Source organism: Symphalangus syndactylus, chromosome 3, assembly GCF_028878055.3.
Source record: "Symphalangus syndactylus isolate Jambi chromosome 3, NHGRI_mSymSyn1-v2.1_pri, whole genome shotgun sequence".
Lineage (NCBI taxonomy): Eukaryota > Metazoa > Chordata > Mammalia > Primates > Hylobatidae > Symphalangus > Symphalangus syndactylus.
Window position 1 is genome coordinate 32,566,807 of NC_072425.2, and position 24,112 is coordinate 32,590,918.

A 24,112-nucleotide genomic window follows, 5' to 3' on the forward strand; every position below is an offset into this window, starting at 1 on the left:
GCGGGATTATGAGTAAATTTTATCATACTCTTTATATTCTTTAATATTTTTCAAATTTTCCACAATGACTACATACCACTTAAAATAAATTACCTAAAAACAAACAATTGTTCAATGAATGCTCATAATAGCCAGGGTGGAAACAACCCAAACGTCAATCCGCTGATGAACGGATAAGCAGAATGTGGTGTAGCCATGCATACAATGAAATAATGTTCCACAATAAAGTACTGCTATGAGCTACAACATGGATGAACCAAAAACATTCTGCTAAGAGGAAGAAACCAGTCATGAAGGACCACATATGGTGCCATTTATATGAAATGTCCAGAATAGGCAAACCTATAGAGACATAAAGATCAGAGGTTACCTAGAGCTGGGAGTGGGAGGGATTGGAGGCTGACAACGGAAGGTTGAGGGGTTTCCTTCTGGGATGATTAAAAGGTTTTAAAATTGACTGTGGTGATGGTGGCACAACTCTGAATATATTAAAAGGCAATGAATTGCATATTTTAAATGAGTGAATAGTGGGTTACGTGAATCACATCTCAAAAGAGCTGTTAAATAAACAAACGCTCACAAATTGCTGCAGGTTGATCTGAAATATTCTGATTCAAATGTACTGATGGGTCCCTGTGCCCATTTCATTCTTTGTGTGTGTGTGCTTTGTGTGTGTGTGTGTGTGTGTGTGTGTTTTCTTTTGAGACACAGTCTCGCTCTGTCACCCAGGCTGGAGCGCAGTAGAGCAATCTCAGCTCACTGCAACCTCTGCCTCCCGGGTTCAAGCAATTCTCCTGCTTCAGCCTCAAGCAATTCTCCTGCTTCAGCCTCCCAAGTAGCTGGGACTACAGGCATGTGCCACCACGCCCAGCTAATTTTTGTATTTTTAGAAGAGACGGGATTTCACCATGTTGGCCAGGCTGGTCTCAAACTCCTGACCTCGTGACCCACCCGCCTCGGCCTCCCAAAGTGCTGGGATTACAGGCATGAGCCACCGCGCCCGGCTAGCCTGTTTTTTGTTTTTTTAAATGGAGATGGGGTCTCACCATCTTACTCAGGCTGGTCTTGAACTCCTATGTGCTTTTTTTTTTTTTTAGACAGCTCTGTTACCCAGGCTGGAGTACAGTGGCGCAATCATGGCTCACTGCAGCCTTGAACTCCTGGACTTAAGTGATCTTCCCATCTCAGCCTCACAAGTAGCTGGGACTACAGGCACACACCACCATACCCAGCTACTTTTTTAAATTGTTTGTACAGACAGGGTCTTGGTATGTTAACCCAGGCAGGTCTCAAACTCTTGGCCTTATGTGATCCTCCCACCCTGGCCTCCCCCCATTTCATTAAGTTCACTTAAACTTTCTGCTTACTCAGTGGCTAAGTGAAACGGAGACACCTAAAATGATTTCCTAGTAAACTCATAAAAGAAAAACTAAAAGAATAAAATAAAGTTAAGATAACAGCAAGGGAAACCCGCTTTCTTGTTTACTTTCTAAGGGCAAATTTAAAAGTCTGCTTAAGGAAAAGAATGGAGAGAGAAGAGCAAAAGTGGCAATGACAAAGAAAAAGGGATGACCTGAGATTGGTAATAGATTAACAGGTTTGTTAATAAAGGAACATAAAGCTCTTGCACGACCCAGAGGATTACACTCCAGAAATAAGAGATCAGAGATCAAAGTGGGAAGCAGTTTTAAAATAAGGAATAATTGGTTTGGCAAGAAGGTGGGAGAGTGGAGAAGTGGGGAGGAGTCAGAGAGGTGGAAATTATTTTTCATGAAATATAGCACACATATAAAAAGCATGTAAAACAATGTGTACTGTTTAATGAACAAAATTACAATGAACAGTAGTATCAAAGCAAGAAATAGAATATTACCAGTACCCCAGAAACCAGCCTGTATATTCCTCTCCAACTCTATCCTCCTTCCTTCCCCCACCCCACAGAACGAAAACTACCTTAAATGTTATTCACTACCTTGTTTTTTCATTATTCCTAGTACCTAGGTCTCTGAGTCTAAATCAACAGTCTGCAAACTATGGCCCCAGGCCAAATCTGACCCACCACCTGTTTGTGTGTGGCCCTGGAGCTAAGATTGATTGTTACAGATGAGCATTTGTGATCAATTCGATGGCAAGGAATGCTAATTTTGAATCCCAATTAGGTAAAACATTATCTCTCTGCTACTTTTTTTTTTGAGAGCGGTTCTTGCTCTGTCGCCCAGTCTGGAGTGCGGCTCACTGCAACCTGCACCTCTGGACTTAAGTGATCTTTCTGCCTCACCACTCAAGTAGCTAGGACTACAGGTGTGCACTACCACACCTGAAAAATTTTTAATTTTTTGTAGAAACAGGGTCTCACTGTCACCCAGGTTGGTCTTGAACTGGGCTCAAGCGATCCTCCTGCCTTGGCATCCCAAAGTGCTGGGATTATTAGCATTAAATTAAGTTTATTTAAACTTTTTACTTACTCACTTGCTAAGTGAGAAGGAGACATCTAAAATAACTTCCTGGTGAACTCATTAAAAAAGAATAAAAGAATAAAATTAAGATAACAGCAAGGGATGTGATCAATCAATAATAGGAAGATAACCCCGGCCTTATCTCCCTGTTATTGATTGAATTGTGTCCCCCAAAAAAAATGTGGAAGTCCTAACTTCAGAATGTGACCTCAGTTGGAACCAGGATTGCTGAAGACATAATTAGTTAATATGAAGTCATATTGGAGTAGGCCCTTACTCCAATCGGACAGGTGTCCTTCTAAGAGGGAAGACTATGTAAAGACAGCCACACGGAGAATGTGTGATGACAAAGGCAGAGAGCCTGGAGGGATGCAGCTGCAAGCCCTGAACACAAGGATTGCTGGCCATTCCCAGAAGCTGGGAAGAAGCAAGGAAGGATTCTACCCAGAACTACAACAGCACAGCCCTGCTGACATCTTGATTTCAGAATTCTAGCTTCCAGAACAGTGACAGCATCCCTTTGTTTTAAGCCATCCAGTTTGTGGTTCTGTTTTTTTGTTTTGTTTCTTTGTTTTGTTTTGTTTTGTTTGAGACGGAGTCTCACTCTGTCACCAAGATGGAGTGCAGTGGCACGATCTTGGCTCACTGCAACCTCCGCCTCCCAGGTTCAAGCGATTCTCTTGACTCAGCCTCCCAAGTAGCTGGGACTACAGGCATGTGCCACCACGCCTAGCCAAGTTTTGTATTTTTAGTAGAGATGGCGTTTCACCATGTTGGCCAGGATGGTCTTGATCTCTTGACCTCATGATCTGCCCACCTCGGCCTCCCAAAGTGTTGGGATTACAGGTGTGAGCCACCACGCCCTGCCCCAAAGAGGACAATATCCTTACCAGCAGCAGTGAATGAGTATAAGAGTTGCTGTAGCTCCACCACCTCCCCAACACTTGGTAATTTCTGACCTTAAAGTTTTTTCGCCAATTCAGTATTATGAAATGATATCCCAATGTGATTTTCATTTGCACTTCCCCAGTTACTAATGAGGTGGAATACATTTTTGTTCCCATGTTAATGGTCACTTGTGTTCCTTCTTGTTGCGGGAAGTCAGGGACCCCGAACGGAGGGACTAGCTGGAGCCATGGCAGAGGAACATAAATTGTGAAGATTTCATGGACATTTATCAGTTCCCAAATAATACTTTTATAATTTCTTATGCCTGTCTTTAATTTAATCTCTTAATCCTGTTATCTTCGTAAGCTGAGGATGTACGTCACCTCAGGACCACTGTGATAATTGTGTTAACTGTACAAATTGATTGTAAAACGTGTGTCTGAACAACATGAAATCAGCACACCCTGAAAAAGAATAGAATAACAGTGATTTTTAGGGAACAAGGGAAGACAACCATAAGGTCTGACTGCCTGCAGGGTTGGGCAAAAAGAGCCATATTTTTCTTCTTGCAGAGAGCCTATAAACGGATGTGCAAGTAGGAGAGATATTGCTAAATTCTTTTCCTAGCAAGGAATATTAATATTAATACCCTGGGAAAGGAATGCATGCCTGGGGGGAGGTCTATAAACGGCCACTCTGGGAATGTCTGTCTTAATGAGGTTGAGATAAGGAGTGAGATAGGCTCTGGTCTCCCACAGTGCCCTCAGGCTTACTAGGGTGAGGAAAAACTCTGCCCTGGTAAATTTGTGGTCAGACCGGTTCTCTGCTCTCAAACCCTGTTTTCTGTTGTTTAAGATGTTTATCAAGACAATACGTGCACCGCTGAACATAGACCCTTATCAGTGGTTCTGCTTTTTCCCTTTGTCCTGTTCCCTCAGAAGCATGTGATCTTTGTTAGACCCTTATTAGTAGTTCTGCTTTTTGCCCTTTGAAGCATGTGATCTTTGTAACTACTCCCTGTTCTTACACCTCCCCCTCTTTTGAAACCCTTAATAAAAACTTGCTGGTCTGAATCTCAGGCAGGCATCACAGTCCTACTGATATGTGATGTCACCCCTGGCCGCCCAGTTGTGAAATTCCTCTCTTTGTACTGTCTCTCTTTATTTCTCAGCCAGCCGACACATGGAAAATGGAAAGAACCTATGTTGAAATATTGGGGGCAGCTTCCCCCAATACCTTCTCTTGCAAAGTTCCTATTAATTGGTTTTGCCCATTTTTTCTTTTTTTTTTTTTTTTGAGACAGAGTTTTGCTCTTGTCACCCAGGCTGCAGCTCACTTCAACCTCCACCTCCTGGGTTCAAGCGATTCTCATACCTAAGCTTCCCAAGTAGCTGGGATTACAGGCATGTGCCACTACACCCAGCTGATTTCGTATTTTTAGTAGAGACAGGGTTTCTCCATTTTGGTTGGGCTGGTCTTGAACTCCTGACCTCAGGTGATCCACCTGCCTCTGCCTCCCAAAGTGCTGGGATTACAGGCGTGAGCCACCAAGCCTGGCTGGTTTTGCCCGTTTTTCTATAAATAAGGTTAACTTTTTTCTTATTGACTCATACAAGTCTATAAATTACATACATTTCAGTATCTTTTCATTTGTGGCTTGCTTTTTCACTATTTTTATAGTGTCTTTTGATTAGCAGAAATTCTTTATCATTAGAGATAGAGTCTTCCTGTGTCACCCAGGCTGAAGTGCAGTGACTGAATCACAACTCAGTATAACCTCCTATTCCTGAGATCACAATCCTCTTGTCTCAGCTTTCCAAGTAGCTGGAACTATAGGTGCATGCCAACATGCCTGGATAATTTAATTTTCTTTATTTTTTCAGGGGGACAGGGTCTTGCTATGTTGCCCAGGCTCATCTTTAATTCCTGGCCTCAAGCGATTCTCCTGCCTCAGCCTCCCAAAGCACTTGGATTATAGAAAATTATTATTTTTTTTTTCAGATGGAGTCTTACTCTGTCACCCAGACTAAAGTGTAGTGGCGTGATCTCGGCTCACTGCAACCTCTGTCTCCTGGGTTCAAGTGATTCTGTTGCCTCAGCCTCCCAAATAGTTGGGATGACAGGCATGTGCCACCATGCCTGGATAATTTTTTGTATTTTTAGTAGAGACAGGATTTCACCATGTTGGCCAGACTGGTCTTGAACTCCTGACCTCAAGTGATCTGTCCACCTTGGCCTCCCAAAGTGATGGGATTACAGGCGTGAGTCACTGTGTCCAGCCTAGAAAATTCATTAATGTTAAAGAATTTATAATTATTTTCTTTTATGGCCAGGGCTTTGGGAATCTTAAGAAATTATTTTTTTCCTGTAAATGTATTAATTTGTATTTCAAAAGTTTTATGGTTTACCCTTTAAAGTTTGGTCTTGAGGCCGGGTGTGGTAGCTCAGACCTATAATCCCAGTACTTTGGGAGGCCGTGATGGAAGGATCAATTGAGCCCAGGAGTTCAAGACTAGCCTGGGCAACATGGTGAGACCCTGTCTCTACAAAAAATTAAAAAATTAGCCCAGTGTAGTGGTGTGCACCTGTAGTCCCAACTACTCAGGAGGCTGAGGTGAGAGGATTCCTTGAGCCCAGGAGGTTGAGGCTGCAGTGAGCCATGATCATGTCACTGCACTCCAGCTTGGTGACAGAGTAAGACCCTGTCTCTAAATAGATAAATTAATAAGTTTGGTCTTTAATCTACCTGGAATTAATTTTTGTGTATGAACTGAAGTAAGGGACTAATACATTTTTTTCCCTATATAACCAACTGTCCAAGTCTGAAATGCCCATCTTTCCCACAGCTCTTCAGTATCAGCTCTGTCATAAACTGAATGTCCATAAATATATATATATCTGCTTTTGGACTCTCTATTCTGTTCCACTAATGTACATGACCACACTGCCTTAATTAAAACAGCTTTATCAGTCTTAATAACTGATAAGGCAAGAAATTCCAATTTATCCTTCTTCAAGAGTTTCTTGTCTATATTTGGACTTTTAATTTTCCACATTTATTTTATTTTTTACTTTATTTATTTATTTATTTTGAGACAGAGTCTCACTCTGTTGCCCAGGCTGGAGTGCAGTGGCGTGATCTCGGCTCACTGCAACCTCAGCCTCCTGGGTTCAAGTGATTCTCCTGCCTCAGCCTCCTGAGTAGCTGGGATTACAGGTATGCGCCACCACGACTGGCTATTTTTTGTATTTTTAGTAGAGACAGGGTTTTGTCATGTTGGCCAGGCTGGTCTTGAATTCCTGACCTCAAGTGATCCACCAGCCTCGGCTTCCCAAAGTGCTGGGATTACAGGCATAAGCCACCACACCCAGCCCACATATATTTTAGAATCTCATTTTCTAACTGGTCAAGTGAAATCAGTTGAGATTTTGATAGAAATTATATTAAGTCTATAATTCAAAGTGGAAAGAATTGACATCTTTGTGACAGTGAATGTTCTAATCCATGAACATGGTATAACTTCACTTATTTAGGTCTTTCTAATGTTTTTTGTTATGATATAATTTCCTACAGAAAGGTATTATACATCTTTTGTTGGCTTTATTCCTAGGTACTCCATTGTTTTCAACTTTTTCCAACTTTTTATTTGTAAATAATTCAAACTTACAGTTGCAAGAATAATTGTAGTACAAAAAAAATACTCACATACCCTTCACCCAGATTCATATATTGTTAATATTTTACCCCAATGATTTAGCACTTGTGCTCATTTTCTCTCCTTCTCCCTTTCTCCTTCTCTATATCTTATTTTCTCCAAACCACTTAAGAGTGATTTGAGGCCAGGTGCAGTGGCTCATGCCTATAATCTCAGCAGTTTGGGAGACCACGACAGGGGGATCACTTGAGCCCAGAAGTCGAAACCAGCCAGGGCAACATAGTGAGACCCTGTCTCTACAAAATTAAAAAATTAGCCATGTGTGGCAGTGCACGCCTGTAGTCCCAGCTACTCGGGAGGCTCAGTCAGGAAGACTGTTTGAGCCCAAAGGTTGAGGCTGCAGTGAGCCATGATTACACCACTGTACTCTAGCCTGGGAAACAGAGACTGACCCTGTCTCAAAAACAAAAAAAAAAGGGATGGGAATACATCGAAGCTTGGTCTCTCATGTATCTACTTTCACAGTATTTTAATTTTTGTCAATTGACTCAATAATGCCCTTTAGAGCATTTTTTCCTTCCACTACAGGACCTGGTTTAGGGTAGTGCTTTTAATTGACATATCTCTTTAGTCTCCGTTAATCTAGAACATTTTTGCAGCCTCTTCTGTCTTTTATGATATTGACCTTTTGAAAAATACAGTCTGTACTCCTTTTTTAAAAAATATGATCCTTACTTTTTTTTTTCCAAGATGGAGTCACACTCTGTCGCCCAGGTTAGAGTGCAGTGGCACAATCTCAGCTCACTGCAACCTCCACCTCCCAGGTTCAAGCAATTCTCCTGCCTCAGCCTCCTGAGTAGCTGGGATTACAGGCATGCACCACCACACCTGGCTAATTTTTTTTTTATATTTTTAGCAGTGACAGGGTTTCACCATGGTCTTGGACTCCTGACCTTGTGATCCACCCACCTAGGCTCCCAAAGTGCTGGGATTACAGGTGTGAGCTACCACACCTGGCCTATTTATTTTTATTTTTATTTTTTGAGATGGAGTCTAGCTCTGTCTCCCAGGCTGGAGTGCGGTGGCGTGATCTCAGCTCACTACAACCTCTGCCTCCCAAGTTCAAGTGATTCTCCTGCCTCAGCCTCCTGAGTAGCTGGGATTACAGGCACGTGCCACCATGCCCAGCTAATTTTTCTATTTTTAGTAGAGATGGGGTTTCACCATGTTGGTCAGGCTGGTCTTGAACTCTTGACCTTGTGATCTGCCCGCCTCAGCCTCCCAAAGTGCTGGGGTTACAGGCATGAGCCACCACGCCTGGCTTTTTTTTTTTCTGAGACAGGGTCTTGCCCTGTCACCCAGGCTGAAGTACAGTGGTGCAATCACAGCTCACTGCAGCCTTGACCTCCTGGACTCAAGCAAGTCTCCCACCTCAGCCTCCTGAGTAGCTGGGACTACAGGCACGCATCATCAAGCCCGGCTAATTTTCTTATGTTTTGTAGAGACAGGGTCTCACTATGTTGGCCAGCCTGGTCTTGAATGCTTGGGCTCAAGCGATTCTCCTGCCTTGGCCTTGCAAAGTGCTGGGATTACAAGCATGAGCCACCACCCCTGGCTGAATGCTCATTTTGAATTCAATTGATATTTCTTCATGATTAGATTCTGGTTATGCATTTCCAACCAGAACATGTGATACTGTGTTCTCCTCAGTATATCCCATAGGGCAGCATACAACGTCCATCCATACTCACTTTATAATGTTAATTTTTATCATCTAACCATAGTATTACCATATTTCTCCACTGCACAGTTACTATTCCTTCCCTTGCAACCAATAAACAATCAGTGCAAAAATGAAGACTCTTTTTATTATGGAATTTTCAAATACATTTAAAAAAACAGAAAAGAGTATAATAAGCTTCCATGTTTATTCAACTACTAAATTGTGAAAGCAATCATCAGAAAGCAAATCCGGGTAGGCATGGTGGCTCACGCCTATAATATCAGCACTTTGGGAGGCCAAGGTGGGCAGATCGCTTTAGCCCTGGAGTTTGAGACCAGCCTGGGCAACATGGAGAAACCCCCATCTCTACTAAAAAATAGAAAAATTAGCCAGGCATGTGGTACGCACCCATAGTCCCAGCTCCTCAGGAAGCTCAGGTTGGAGGATCACCCGAGCCCATGACATGGAGGTTGCAGTGAGCTGATTTCACACCACTGCACTCCAGCCTGAACCACAGAGTGAGACCCTGTTTCAAAAAAAAAGAAGAAAAGAAACCAAATCCCAGAGGTTATAAACTTTCACCTATGAATACTTCAGCATTTACTTTTCTAACAGATAAAAACTTTTAAAATACCAATGTCATTATTATACCCAAGAAAATTAACAATAATTTCTCAATATCACTCAATATCCATGTTCAAACTTTTATAACTATCTCAGTTTTTCTTATGGTTGGCCTGATCAAATCAGGATCCAATAAGGACCTCACATTACATCTGGCTGTTATACCTTCAGAGTTTCTCTTTTAATCACTGCCAGCTTCCCTTCCACTTGTTATGCCATTTATTTGCTGAAGAATATACATCATATGTCCTGTAGTGGAGTCTATATCTGGGATTTTGAACTTCTCATTTTTATTGCCATGTACAATATACTTCTTGCAGATTTTTGCTCGTGTAGAAATCTAACTTACTATTTTGTTTTTGTTTTTGTTTTTGTTTTCTTTTTTTTTAATTTACTTTGAATTTTATTTTATTTATTTTTTTATTATACTTTAAGTTTTAGGGTACATGTGCACATGTGCTAATTTAATTTCTTTTTTTATTATTATTATACTTTAGGTTTTAGGGTACATGTGCACAATGTGCAGATTTGTTACATATGTATCCATGTGCCACGTTGATTTCCTGCACCCATTAACTCGTCATTTAGCATTAGGTATATCTCCTAATGCTGTCCCTCCCCCTTCCCCCAACCCCACAACAGTCCCCAGAGTGTGATGTTCCCCTTCCTGTGTCCATGAGTTCTCATTGTTCAATTCCCACCTATGAGTGAGAACATGCAGTGTTTGGTTTTTTGTCCTTGTGATAGTTTACTGAGAATGATGTTTTCCAGTTTCATCCATGTCCCTACAAAGGATATGAACTCATCCTTTTTTATGGCTGCATAGTATTCCATGGTGTATATGTGCCACATTTTCTTAATCCAGTCTATCGTTGTTGGACATTTGGGTTGGTTCCAACTCTTTGCTATTGTGAATAGTGCTGCAATAAACATACGTGTGCATGTGTCTTTATAGTAGCATGATTTATAGTCCTTTGGGTATATACCCAGTAATGGGATGGCTGGGTCAAATGGTATTTCTAGTTCTAGATCCCTGAGGAATCGCCACACTGACTTCCACAATGGTTGAACTAGTTTACAGTCCCACCAACAGTGTAAAAGTGTTCCTATTTCTCCACATCCTCTCCAGCACCTGTTGTTTCCTGATGTTTTAATGATGGCCGTTCTAACTGGTGTGAGATGGTATCTCACTGTGGTTTTGATTTGCATTTCTCTGATGGCCAGTGATGATGAGCATTTCTTCATGTGTTTTTTGGCTGCATAAATGTCTTCTTTTGAGAAGTGTCTGTTCATGTCCTTTGCCCACTTTTTGATGGGGTTGTTTGTTTTTTTCTTGTAAATATGTTTGAGTTCATTGTAGATTCTGGATATTAGCCCTTTGTCAGATGAGTAGGTTGCAAAAATTTTCTCCCATTCTGTAGGTTGCCTGTTCACTCTGATGGTAGTTTCTTTTGCTATGCAGAAGCTCTTTAGTTTAATTAGATCCCATTTGTCAATTTTGGCTTTTGTTGCCATTGCTTACTATTATTTTTTGAGAGAGTCTCCCTTTGTCACCCAGGCTGGTGTGCAATGGCACAATCACAGATTACTGCAGACTTGACCTTCCCAGCTCAACTAATCCTCCCACCTAAGCCTCCTGAATAGCTAGGATCACCGGTGTGTATCACCATGCTTGGCTAATTTTTTTTTTTTTTTTTTTTGGTAGAGACAGAGTCTTACTGTGCTGCCCAGGGTGGTCTTGAACTCCTGGGCTCAAGCGATCCTTCCACCTTGGCCTCTCAAAATGCTGGGATTACAGGCATGAGCCACCATGCCAAGTTCAAAATTATTTTTATTTGTTGACTTTTATATATAGCAATTTTCTTAAACTTTTATTAATTATAATAATTCAGTTATATGTTATTTTGGTTTTCTGTGCAGGATCATTATATCATTGGCAAATAACGACAGCATTATTTATTTCATTATAATCCAAATACTTTTTCTTTCTGTCTTATACCTTATTTACTAAAGGTTACACGTCAGTCAGAAGAAAAGTGTTTCCAGATGGAAGGTCTGAAATTCAAGAAAATAGGAAAACCAAAGATATTGGTAAATAAGTACAGAAATCTTTTTTAGAAAGAGTGCAATAATAATAAAATAATACTTGTGGGGTTAAAAAAGATAGAATTAAAATATATTATTACAAACCAGCCTGGGCAACATAGTGAGACCCCACCTTTACCAAAAAAATTTTTTTAATTAGGTGAGGCCTAGGCATGGTGGCTCATGCCTGTAATCACAACACTTTGGGAGGCTGAGGTGGGTGGATTGCTTGGGCCCAAGTTTGAGATCAGCTAGGCAACATAGCAAGACTATGTATCTATTTAAAAAAAAAAAAAAAGTTAAATTAAAAAAATTGGCCGGGTGCGGTGCCTCACACCTGTAATCCTAGCTCTTTGGGAGGATGAGGTGGGCAGATCACCTGAGGTCAGCTCAAGACAAGCCTGGCCAACATGGTGAAGCCCCGTCTCTACTAAAAAAATACAAAAATTGGCCAGGTGCAGTGGCTTACGCCTGTAATCCAAGCACTTTGGGAGGCTGAGGTGGGCGGATCACAAGGTCAGGAGTTTGAGACCAGCCTGACCAACATGGTGAAACTCCATCTCTACTAAAAATACAAAAAAAAAAAAAAAAAAAAAATCAGCCAGGCGTGGTGGCGGGCGCCTGTAATCTCAGCTACTTGGGAGGCTGAAGCAGGAGAACTGCTTGAACCCTGGAGATGGAGGCTGCAGTGAGCTGAGATCCTGCCACTGCACTCCAGCCTGGGCGACAGTGCAAGACTCCATCAAAAAAAAAAAAAAAAAATTAGCCAGGTGTGGTGGTGCACGCCTGTAATTCCAGCTACTCTGGAGGCTGAGGCAGGAGAATTGCTTGAACCCGAGAGGCGGAAGTTGCAGTGAGCCTAGATCGCGTCACTGCACTCCAGCCTGGGCGACAGAGCAAGACTCCATCTCAAAATAAACAAATTAATAAATAAAACTTAAAAACTTTTAAAAAAGAAGTCTGATCTCTTACCTATAGGTGACCAGCTTCATTAATTTCTGGCCTATCATTTTTGTACTTGTTTCAAACATAAGCAAACATACATATATATATATATATATAATAATATATATAAACATAAGCAAACATACATATATATTATATATATATAAAACACTCTATGTATGTGAAAAATTATCCCTTCCTTTTTTTATACAAAAGGTAGTATACATAAAATATTAAAGTGGTTTTGTTGTTGTTGTTGTGTTTTTCTTTTGACAGTCTTGCACAAGTTTTTCACTACTGCAAGCAAGGCTATAGATAGGTCGTGGTCACCTAGCCTGCAGAAATGAACTCCAGACACCCCTGAGCAAGGTTAAAAGAAGAAAAACAATTTCCTTTACTGTCTCTCTTGTACTATTAGTAACGACTATGTTTGCCAATGCTTGTATTTAGTAAGATTTGCAAAGTTCCTGTTTTTCTTTCAATGCAGCTGCTAGGCCACTAGCTATGCAAGGCCACAGGTTAGTGCCAGGTCAGCAGTTATGCTATGGATTACGTGATTTGTCACTGTAAAATTTACTGCCTTTGTTTTGATCTTGTGTGCTGGCCTATATAAGCTAAACTGTTTTTGTTCAAGGCTCAGCTTTTTGGATGTGAATCCACTGAGCAGGTGCGTACCTTAAATAAACATCCTCCTGTCTTCCCAATACCGGTCTCTCTGGTCCTCAGTTTACCACAACAGCCTCAACAGCTCATGGCAGCCTCAACCGCCTGGGCTCAAGTGATTCACCTCAGCCTCCCAAGTAGCTGGGACCACAAGCTAAAGTGATTTTTAATGTAAATATTTACAAGAAAATGTCCCAACTATTGCTGTAAAAACAGCCATATCTCTTTGTTTTGAGTATAGCTTGATTGATTCCCAGTAGGAGAAAGAGTATTTTCTTCCTCACTCAGAGCCTCTGGCATTGGCAGAAAAAAAAGCAAACATAACCCTGATCTGTGCCAGTAAGGAAGTCCTCCAGCTCCAAAGCATTAGTGCCAGAATATAGAAGGCAAGAGCACTTCAAAGAAGGCTCCAAATTTCTTAGTATTATTGATAGATAGGTAAAACTTGCTAATGAAGAGCTAACTTACAGTTTAATTTACTAAAATTCTCTGGTACCCCAAAATCAGATAAAAGTGCTGAAATTTTTACTATTTTAAAAAGGAAGAACAATTGTTTCCAAAAAACTATACAAATTATTCTAAAGTTCATTTAGAAAAATAAATACCCAAGTATAACCAGGAAAATTCTGAAAAATAATCCAAATGTGGTGGGAACTAGCTTTCCCACATATTAAAACATTTTCTAAAACTAGAGCAATTAAAATAGTTTGGGCTGGGTAGAGTGGCTCACATCTGTAACCCTAGCACTTTGGGGGCTGAGGCAGGAGGATCACTTGAGCCCAGGAGTTTGAGACCAGCCTGGGCAACAAAGTGAGACTCCTCTACAAAAAAATTTTTTTTAAATAGCCAGGCATTATGGCGCATGTCTGTAGTCCCACCTAATTGGGAAGATGAGCTGGGAGGACTGCTTAAGCCCAGGAGATCAAGGCTGCAGGGACCTATGATGGTGCCAATGCACCCCAGCCTGGGTGACAGAGCTGTCTCAATTAATTAATTAATTAAACAGTTTGGTACTGGTACATGAATAGAGACTAAAGTAGCAGAGCAGAAAGTCCAGAAACAGACCTCTATATGTACAAGAATTTAATATACGACAGAGGTAGAATTTTGAACAGAAGAGAAAAGATTAACTATTAGGTCAATGCTGCTAGGACAAATGAGCAGCCATCTGAAGAAAAGTCAAGTGGGCTTCCTAACTCACTTCCTGAAACAAATCTCAGGGGGATAAAAAATCTGACTATAAAAAATATAGACAATACAAATATATTTGAAAAATACGAAACTATAAGACCATAAAAATATTAGAAGAAAACTAATTATAAAAAGATCTGCCCAGGCACGGTGGCTCACACCTGTAATCCCAGCACGTTGGGATGCCAAGTCAGGAGGATTACTTGAGGTCAGGAGTTTGAGACCAGCCTGGCCAACATGGTGAAACCCCATCTCTACTAAAGTTACAAAAATTAGCCAGGCATGGTGGTGTGCACCTGTAATTCCAGCTACTTGTGAGGCTAAGGCAGGAGAATCACTTAAACCTGGGAGGCAGAGGTTGCAGTGAAACGAGATCGCACCACTGCACTCAAGCCTGGGCAACAGAGCAAGATTCCATCTCAAAAAAGAAAGAAAGAAATAAAGATCTTGGTTTAACTCAAAGGCTTACAGAGCAAGACTCCATCTCAAAAAAAAAAAAAAAGATCTTGGTTTAACTCAAAGGGCTTATTACAAAAATGCAAAAGCCTTAAGAGACTGATAACTCTGGCTTCACAAAAACATGTTTTCCATGTTAAATAAATAGTATAATCAAAGTCCAGATGCAACATGAAAAACTGTGGAAAATATTTGTAATGTGATAAAAGACAAATTTTTAAAATACACAGAGCCCTCAGAGATTAATCAAAAACCTCATTTGTTAAGCCAGACAAATATAAAGATATATAGATGGCTTTAAACCAGGGTTTCTCAACCTCTGCACTACTGACCTTTTGGACTACATAATTCTTTGTTGTACGGAATGCTTGTGAATTGTAGGATGTGCACCAGCATCCCTGTACTCTACTCATGAGATGCCATTAGCATCCCCGTTCAATTGTGACTATCAAAAATGTCCTCAGATATTACCAAATGTCCTCTGGGGATCAAATTGTCCCTGGTTTAAATACACAAGGAGATCCAAATCCACACTTGTGATAAAATAAATGCAAATTTTAGTAATAATGAGGTGACACTTTTTTCTCTAATTAGATTTTCATCATTAACTATTTTGCGGTTAGCCAACAAGTGGGATTAGGGGATCTCATTTATCCTTTTGGGTGTGCAACCCTTCTGGAGGGTCATCTGGCAATATCTATCAAAATATAAAGTGCATTTACCCTTTTTTCTTTTTGAGACAGCGTCTCACTCTCTCACCCAAGGTGGAGGGCAGGGCAGTGGCATGATCTCGGCTCACTGCCACCTCTGCCTCCCAGGTTTAAGAGGTTCTCCTGCCTCAGCCTCCCGAGTAGCTGGGATTACAGGTGCCTGCCACCAGGCCCAGCTAATTTTTGTATTTGTAATTTTTGTAATTTTGTAGTTTTAGTGGAGACGGGGTTTCACCATGTTGGCCAGGCTGGTCTCGAACTCTTGACCTCAAGTGATCCACCTGCCTCGGCCTCCCAAAGTGCTGGGACTACAGGCATGAGCCACTGTGCCCAGCCACATTTACTCTTTGATCCAGCAATTTCACTTCCAGGAGTTTATCCTACATATACACTTACATATGTGCAAATAGATAAATACAAGTATAATTATGGAAGCAAAAAGAGTATCCAAAAAACGGGAAACAGTCTAGTATCCAACAATAGGGAACAGGTTAAATAAACAAAGGTATATTCATATACAGGTTGAGCAAACCAAATCTGAAAATCTGAAATCCGAACACGTCTGGAACCAAGCATTTTGGGTAATGGATACTCAAACTGTTACAGAATATTATGCAACCATTAAAAAGGAGGAGGGGCCAGGCGCAGTGGCTTACGCCTGTAATCCCAGCACTTTAGGAGGCCGAGGCGGACGTATCACGAGGTCAGGAGATCGAGACCATCCTGGCTAACATGGTGAAACCCTGTCTGTACTAAAAATACAAAAAAATCAGCAGGGCGTGGTGGCACGCGCCTGAAGTCCCAGCTACTCGGGAGGCCGAGGCAGGAGAATTGTGGGAGGCGGAGGCTGCAGTGAGCCGAGATCACGCCACTGCACTCCGGGTTGGAAGACAGAACGAGACTCCATCTCAAAAGAAAAAAAAAAAAAGGAGGCAGAAGATCTGCATGTACTAAAAATGTATGTCCCTGGGCACAGCGGTGCATGCCTGTAATCCTAAGTACTCCAGAGGCTAAGAAGGGGGGAACATCAGCCTGGGAGTTCGAGGCTACAGGCCAGTCTGGGCAACATGGGAGACCCCGTCTTTAAAAAAAACAAAGAAAGAATGTCCCAAGACATACCAACTAAAAGTAGCAAGACCAAGAATAGAGTCTGCTGCCATTTTTAAGAAAGGGTGTGTGTGTGTGTGTGTGTGTGTGTATCCGGATGTATACAAAATATGTTCACACGTGCACGAAATAGAAACATAAGTAACTGGAGAACTAGATTTTAGGGATGGGGACACTCACTTTTTACCCTATACTCTTTGAACTGTTTTAAGTCTTTGGCTATATGCCTGCATGTTTCAGGCAAATTACAAAATCTGACAACACGTCACTCAACTCAAGATACCCAGACCTTACATAAACCAGAAAGTAGAATGGTGGTTGCCAATGTACAAGCGGAGGTGGGGAAGAGGAGTTGTTTCATGGGTAGAGTTTCAGCTTGCAGATGAAAAAAGTTCTGGAGATTGACTGCACAACGATATGAATCTACTTAACACTACTGAAGTGTACACTTAAAAAATGGTTAAGATGGCAAATTTTATACGTATTTTAACACAATTTAAGGTGAAAAAAATCCCCCAAAGATACCCATGTTTTAAGATCGGTTTAATTTGTTTCTAATTTGGAAATCACTTTTTAAACACTCCATTATTACTCTAGAATTGAGCGTCAGGAACAAGTGAAAACTCTTTAAACTCTGGAGCTGCTCCTGCGACCTTTCACCTAGAAGTCACACGCATTCGGCCAGGCACGCACTCCTGCTAAACCCAGGGAGGGCCGGCACTGGGGGCGGCGTGGTGACTCCCCCTCGGCCCTTTACCCGTGGAAGAGGTTTCTACACTGCTGCCATCCTATAATACAAAACTTTGTGTTCCTTTTCACGTGTTACCGCAGATTCTCGGTGCACAGCGCCCAGCGCGGACCAGAGCTCAGAGCGTGCCCAGGCAGTATCCTTGACCTCCCACCGCCGGGCCAGCCAGCCCGGGCGATCCGCGGCGGCCCCACCGAGACGCGCCCTTCGCCCGACTGGGTCTCTCCCCGCGCCGCCCCCACCCCCTTACCCGGTGTTGGGTAACATGACTTTCGTAGATCAGAGGAGGTGGCGGCGACAGCGGCGGCGGCGAGCAGAGAGCTAAAACTGGACCGTCCCTCCGCATTTATCCCCGCCCCGGCCCCGCCCCGGCCTCCCGAGGCCTGTGAGAGAACTGCGCGCTGAAAAGCCAGGATCGCCGAGTGCGCCTGCGTATGCACTGGGTCTCCCGCCCCCCGCCTTCCTCTTTGGCACCTCCCAGCCTGGTCCCTGAGCGCGGGCTCTCCGCGCAGGCGCTTTGAGGCACAGCTCCGCCCCGCCCCCTCACGGGTTCTACGGTGACAATCAGGATCCTCTCGGCGCCTAGCATCTGGGCAGCGTCAGCCGCTACGTCCGCCTTTTCCCGGTCTCTAGGGGTTTCTCCTCGCGCCACTGTGTTCCAGCGCCGGCTCCGAGCTGGGAGAGTGACTGAGCCCTGAGCTTGGGCCTTCCGAGAGGTGCTCTAGCTCTGGGTTTTCTTGCCCCTACGCCCGAGCCTGGCGCCGTCTCGTCTCCCTCTTAGGAACGCTATCCCTGGGCAGAAATTGCCTTTGTGGCTGAAGTCGGCCAGCGTCGCGTTTCCACTCTCCCGCCGAATCTGGACCCAAGCCAGCCTCCCCTTGTGCTTCGGTAGATAGCTTGTGTTAAGGCGCCAGCTTCTTGGAACAGAACTCTCTGCAAAAGTCGCGCTGAAGAATTCATAGTCAAAAGCTGAACTTGCAGAAGTTTTTACTTCTAGAATGAGTGTTGAAATGAGATCAATTCTGACATTCAGTTTCGCTTTTGTAAACCTTGGACTAACTCAGCTACTCTGATGAGCTAAAGACTGCAGTATATTTGAAGGAAGACACGAGGAACTGTTTTGTATTTTGTACGGATAGAACAGGACCCTGAGGAGATTATTATATGAAGACTAGTTAAAGAAACTAGCCTGGAGATGGCTTATGTACTCTATCCTTTGTTTTTGTTTTGTTTTTTGAGACAGAGTCTCGCTGTTGCCCACGCTGGAGTGCAGTGGCGCGATCTCGGCTCATTGTAACCTCCGCCTCCCGGGTTCAAGTGATTCTCCTCCCTCAGCCTCCCGAGTAGCTGGGACTACAGGCATGCACCACCACGCCCGGCTAATTTTTTTGTATTTTCAGTAAAGACGGGGTTTCACCATGTTGGTCTGGCTGGTCTCGAGCTCCTGACCTCAAATGATTCGCCCGCCTCGACCTCCCAAAGTGCTGGAATTACAGGCGTGAGCCACCGCGCCCGGCCTCTCTCCCCTTTGTTATGGGCCCTAAATGACTCTATTTCCTCCGGCAAATCACCTGCCCGACGCCTGTAGGTATTTGAATTGATGATTCATGATATGGTCTTTAGAGGCTCCAGAGGAATTCGCAAATATATTAGCATCCACTAAGTGATTGCTGATTACCTGAGATACAGCAGGACAAAAAGGACAACATCTCTGCCTATGGGAGGTATGAGTAGCCAGTGTGTTCTTTAGACTGTTGTTAAGCATTAGAAAGCATGTTGTTAAGCATTTAGGAAGAGTGTTGATAGAGACTGTTCGATGAAAAAAACTTACTCTCCTCTCATCCTTAGGAGCACTTGCTGAAGGGTGTATATATCTGTCGAATAGAGTGAATTCTTAGTAATGGGGTGGCGTTTCCCTCATATCGTCTAAAATGTTCTCTCCTTTTTGAAAGCCAGAATATCTTCAGTCTGTTAGAGTCTCCTTTCTTGAATTTGTGTGCTTCTCTTTCCATTTGTTACAGAAAGAGAGCTCAACTAAGAGGCAAAACAAACTAAAAACCTTTGCCAGTTTTTCAGTCATAACGATATTTTGTGAGCCTAAATACCTGTACTTATACTATTTTCATACTTTGGGATGGCTTTCACAGAAGGCAAATTTATTCCTAAATTATTAGAGGTAGTTTTACTAAGCAAGTTTAAATCCATTGTATTCAGTACTTTGACTAGAGTTCATTTAAAGTGTGATTTGGAGTTACCCATAACCTTCTACCCCATTACGTTGATTAACTTAGTGTTAGATTAATGCTAGAGGTGAGGAATGGGTGAAGAAGGAGAGGACTTGTGAACATAATTAGATCTTCATTTTGGAAGGTGAATAATTTTGGCTTAGAACGCTTCTAACTGCAGCATGAAGAATAGTTTGTGAGTAGATAAAGGCACAGAAGCCATTTAAAAGCCCATAGTAATGTAATGTGTAAGAAAAGTAGTAACCTGAACTAAGGCAGTAATAGTGGGAATGAAAAGACATACTCAAGATATGGAACCTGGCAGATGTAACTAATGATTCGATGTAGGAGCAAAGGGGGAAGATGGTATCAGTGGTGACCTTCAGATTTCTGGTGTAAAGTCCTGGGAGGTTGGTGATAACACAGTAAAGAAGTGAAAACAAATGGTTTGAAAAATAGATGTCTTGAAAGTCAGGTAAGTCTCACTCATTTCACCCCTTCTCAGCTTGATAAAACTACCTAAAAATGCAACAGTTTCTTGACAGACTGCTGGTTACAACACATTCTCCCAACCGATTTATCTCCCTTAAGTTTTGGTTATATGCAACATTAACCTAATTTGGCTAATTTAAACCAAATTAAAGGGGTTGGGGAATTTAGAAGAATTCTGGGATAGTTTATATAACTTAAGGAAGAGCTGAACAACTAAGCTTGACAATGGGAACCAGGGTACTTCCATGATCCTCAGCAGCATGATGTTCTTTCTAGAATGCATTGTAGGTGGCTTCCCTGTCTTTTCTGTGTATCTGTTCAAACTTCAAATACTAAGACAGTCTAGTACAATGTGTTTCGTTTTGTTTTGTTTTTTTGAGATAAGATCTTGCTCTGTCACCCAGGCTGGAGTGTAGCAGCATGATCATGGCTCACTGTAGCCTCAACCTCCTGGGCTCAGCCACCCAAGTAGCCAGGACCACAGGCATGTGCCACCACACCTGGCTAATTTTACTTTTTATAGACACAGGGGTCTCACTGTGTTGCCCAGGTTGGTCTTAAACTCCTCACCTTAAGCAATCCTCCCACCACACAGCCTTCCAAAGTGCTGGGAAATGTTTCAACCTGTAAATTAGTTGGCCATGGCCAGGGACACAAGTGGATATGGACAATGGGGAAGTGACAAAACACTGCATACCTACCTACCCCAGGTCATTGAAGTTGTGTAAATGTAGAGCAAGTAAATTGGCATTCATAATTCTGGGAAGAAAGGGATTATAAAACTTTTTATTTCATAGGGCTGGTGATGATTAATACTGTCAACTTGATGGTATTGAAGGATGCACAGTATTGGTCTTGGGTGTGTCTGTGAGGGTATTGCCAACATTTGAGTCAGTGGGCTGGGAAGGGCAGACCCACCCTTAATCTGAGTGGGCACCATCTAATCAGTTGCCAGTGAATATAAGACAGGCAGAAAAATCTGAAAAGATGAGACTGGCCTAGCCTCCCAGCCTACATCCTTTTCCTGTGTGTCTACCCCCTTCCTGCCCTCCAACATCAGACTCCAGGTTCAGTTTTGGGACTTGGACTGGCTCTCCTTGCACCTCAGCTTGCAGATGGCTTATTATGGGACCTTGTGATCATGTGAGTTAATACTTAATAGGCAGGTGCGGTGGCTCACACCTGTAATCCCAGCACTTTGGGAGGCCGAGGTGGGTGGATCACCTGAGATCAGGAGTTAGAGACCAGCCTGACCAACATGGTGAAACCCCGTCTCTACTAAAAATACAAAAATTAGCCCGGCATGGTGGCAGGCGCCTATAATCCCAGGTACTCAGAGGATCACAAGGTCAAGAGATGGAGACCATCCTGGCCAACATGGGGAAACCCCGTCTGTACTAAAAATACAAAAATTAGCTGGGACTACAGGTGCATAGTCAGGAGGCTAAGGCAGGAGAATTGCTTGAACACAGGAGGCGGAGGTTGCAGAGAGCCGAGACCATGCCACTGCACTCCAGCCTGGTGACAGAGACTCTGTCTCAAAAAAAAAAAAAACCTTAATAAACTCCCCTACACACACACACACACACAAATACACACACACACACTCACACACACACATACATATATCCTATTACTTCTGTGCCTCTAGAGAACCCTGACTAATACGGATTTTGGCAGAAGTAGGGTCCAGAATAGGAGAAGGCGCTGCAACAAGTCCAGGCTGCTTTGCAAGCTGCTCTGCCGCTTGGGCCATATGACCCAGCAGATCCAATGGTGCTTGAGGGGTCAGTGGCAGATAGGGATGCTATTTGGAGCCTTTGGCAGGGCCCTATAAATGAATCACAGTGGAGGCCTCTAGGATTTTGGAGCAAGGCCCTGCCATCTTCTGCAGATAACTACTCTCCTTTTGAGAGACAGCTCTTAGCCTGTTACTGGGCTTTGGTGGAAACTGAACGTTTGAGTTCATGTGACCTGAACTGCCTATCATGAACTGGGTGCTTTTTGACCCATCTAGCCATGAAGTGGGTCATGGACAGCAGCGTTCCAACATCAAATGGAAGTCGTATATGCATGATCGGGCTCTAGCAGGTCCTGAAGGCACCTGAGGAATAAGTTACATGAGGAAGTGGCTCAAATGCCCATGGTCTCCACTCGTGCCACCCTGCCTTCTTTCCCCTAGCCTGCACCAATGGCCTCATGGGGAGTTCCCTATGATCATGATCAGTTGACAGCGAAAGAGAAGACTAGGGCCTGGTTCTCAGATGGTTTTGCATGATATGCAGGCACCACATGAAAGTGGACAGCTGCAGCACTACAGCCCCTTTCTAGGACATCCCTGAAGGACAGCAATAAAGGGAAATCTTCCCAGTGGGCAGAATTTTGAGCAGTGCACCTGGATGTGCGCTTTGCATGGAAGGAGAGATGGCCAGATGTGTGATTATATACTGATTCATGGGCCGTAGCCAGTAGTTTGGCTGGATGGTCAAGGATTTGGAAGAAGCATGATTGGAAAATTGGTGACAATAAAATTTGGGGAAGAGGTATGTAGATGGACCTCTCTGAATGGTCAAAAACTGTGAAGTGCTCACCAGTGGGTGACCTCAGCAGAGAAGGATTTTAATAATCAAGTGGATAGGATAACTCGTTCTGTGGACACCACTCAGCCTCTTTTCCCAACCACCCCTGTCATCATTCAATGGGCCCGTGAACAAAGTGGCCATGGTGGGAGGGATGGAGGTTATTCATGGGCTCAGCAACAGGGACTTCCACTCACCAAGGCTGACCTGGCTACGGCCACTGCTGAGTGCCCAATTTGCCAGCAGCAGAGACCAACACTGAGCCCTCGATATGGCACAATTCCTCAGGGTGATAAGCCAGCTACCTGATGGCAGGGTGATTATACTGAACCTCTTCCATCATGGAAAAGGCAGAGGTTTGTCATCACTGGAATAGAAACTTACTCTGGATATGGGTTTGCCTATCTTGTACACAATGCTTCTGCCAAGACTACCATCCATGGACTCACAGAATGCCTTATCCACCATCGTGGTATTCCACACAGCATTGCCTCTGAACAAGGTACTTACTTTATGGCTAAAGAAGTGTGTCAGTGGGCTCATGCTCATGGAATTCACTGGTCTTACCATGTTCCCCATCATTTTGAAGCAGTTGGATTGATAGAACAATGGAATGGCCTTTTGATGTCACAATTACAACGCCAACTAGGTGACAATACTTTGCAGGGCTGGGGCAAAGTTCTCCAGAAGGTTGTGTATGCTCTGAATCAGTGTTTAATATGTGGTACTGTTTCTCCCATAGCCAGGATTCATGGGTCCAGGAATCAAGGGGTAGAAGTGGAAGTGGCACTACTCACCATAACGCCTAATGATCCACTAGCAAATATTTGCTTCCTGTTCCTGTGACATTACGTTCTGATGGCCTAGAGGTCTTAGTTCCAGAGGGAGGAATGCTGCCACCAGGAGACACAACAATGATTCCATTAAATGGGAAGTTAAGATTGCCACCTGGACATTTTGTGCTTCTCCTACCTTTAAGTCAACAGCCTAAGAAGGGAGTTAGTGTTGGCTGGTGTGATTGACCAGATTATCAAGGTGAAATCAGTCTACTACTCCACAGTATTCACAGGAGATCCATTAGGACGTCTCAGTATTATCATACCCTGTGGTTAAGGTCAATGGGAAACTACAGCAGCCCAATCCAAGCAGGACTATAAATGGCCCAGACCCTTCAGAAATGAAAGTTTGGGTCACCCCACCAGGAAAAAAAAACCACGACCTGCTGAGCAGCTTGATGAAGGCAAAGGGAATACAGAATGGGTAGCAGAAGAAGACAGTCATCAATACCAGCTATGACCACGTGACCAGTTGCAGAAACAAGGACTGTAATTGTCATGAGTATTTCCTTCTTTTGTTAAAAACATGTTTGTGCAGGTATACACTTGTACTAAGAAAATATCTTCATTTTATTTCCTTTTTCCTTTATTATGTGACTTAAGATTTATTGACTTCATGGCAGCATTTAAGTATTGTTAACTTTATGTAATAGCATTTGGATTGGGGAAGGATAATTGTATTATGTTAGGCAGAATTCTGATCTTATTGTCTTTATTTGAAGATTACG

The 24,112-nt window shown here is 42.9% G+C and overlaps 2 protein-coding genes across 6 annotated transcripts in view; one reads left to right on the top strand and one right to left on the bottom strand.

Annotated features, from left to right (window-relative positions):
* HSDL2 (hydroxysteroid dehydrogenase like 2) overlaps window positions 1-17,713 on the bottom strand; it is a 91,920-nt gene extending 74,207 nt beyond the window's left edge. The window contains exon 1 of one of the 2 annotated variants that reach the window (XM_055271489.2): window positions 17,503-17,713. In XM_055271489.2, coding sequence (XP_055127464.1) covers window positions 17,503-17,519 — 17 coding nt within the window. In that variant the 5' untranslated portion in view covers window positions 17,520-17,713. The remainder of the gene's footprint in view (window positions 1-17,502) is intronic. The other variant, XM_055271490.2, reaches the window with a different exon arrangement.
* Window positions 17,714-17,825: 112 nt separating this feature from the next.
* PTBP3 (polypyrimidine tract binding protein 3) overlaps window positions 17,826-24,112 on the top strand; it is a 166,185-nt gene continuing 159,898 nt past the window's right edge. For 3 of the 4 annotated variants that reach the window (XM_055271476.2, XM_063636110.1, XM_055271483.2), the window contains exon 1: window positions 17,827-18,976. The gene's annotated coding sequence lies outside the window, so the exon portion shown is untranslated. Of the gene's footprint in view, window positions 18,977-24,112 lie in introns of all 4 variants that reach the window. The other variant, XM_055271470.2, reaches the window with a different exon arrangement.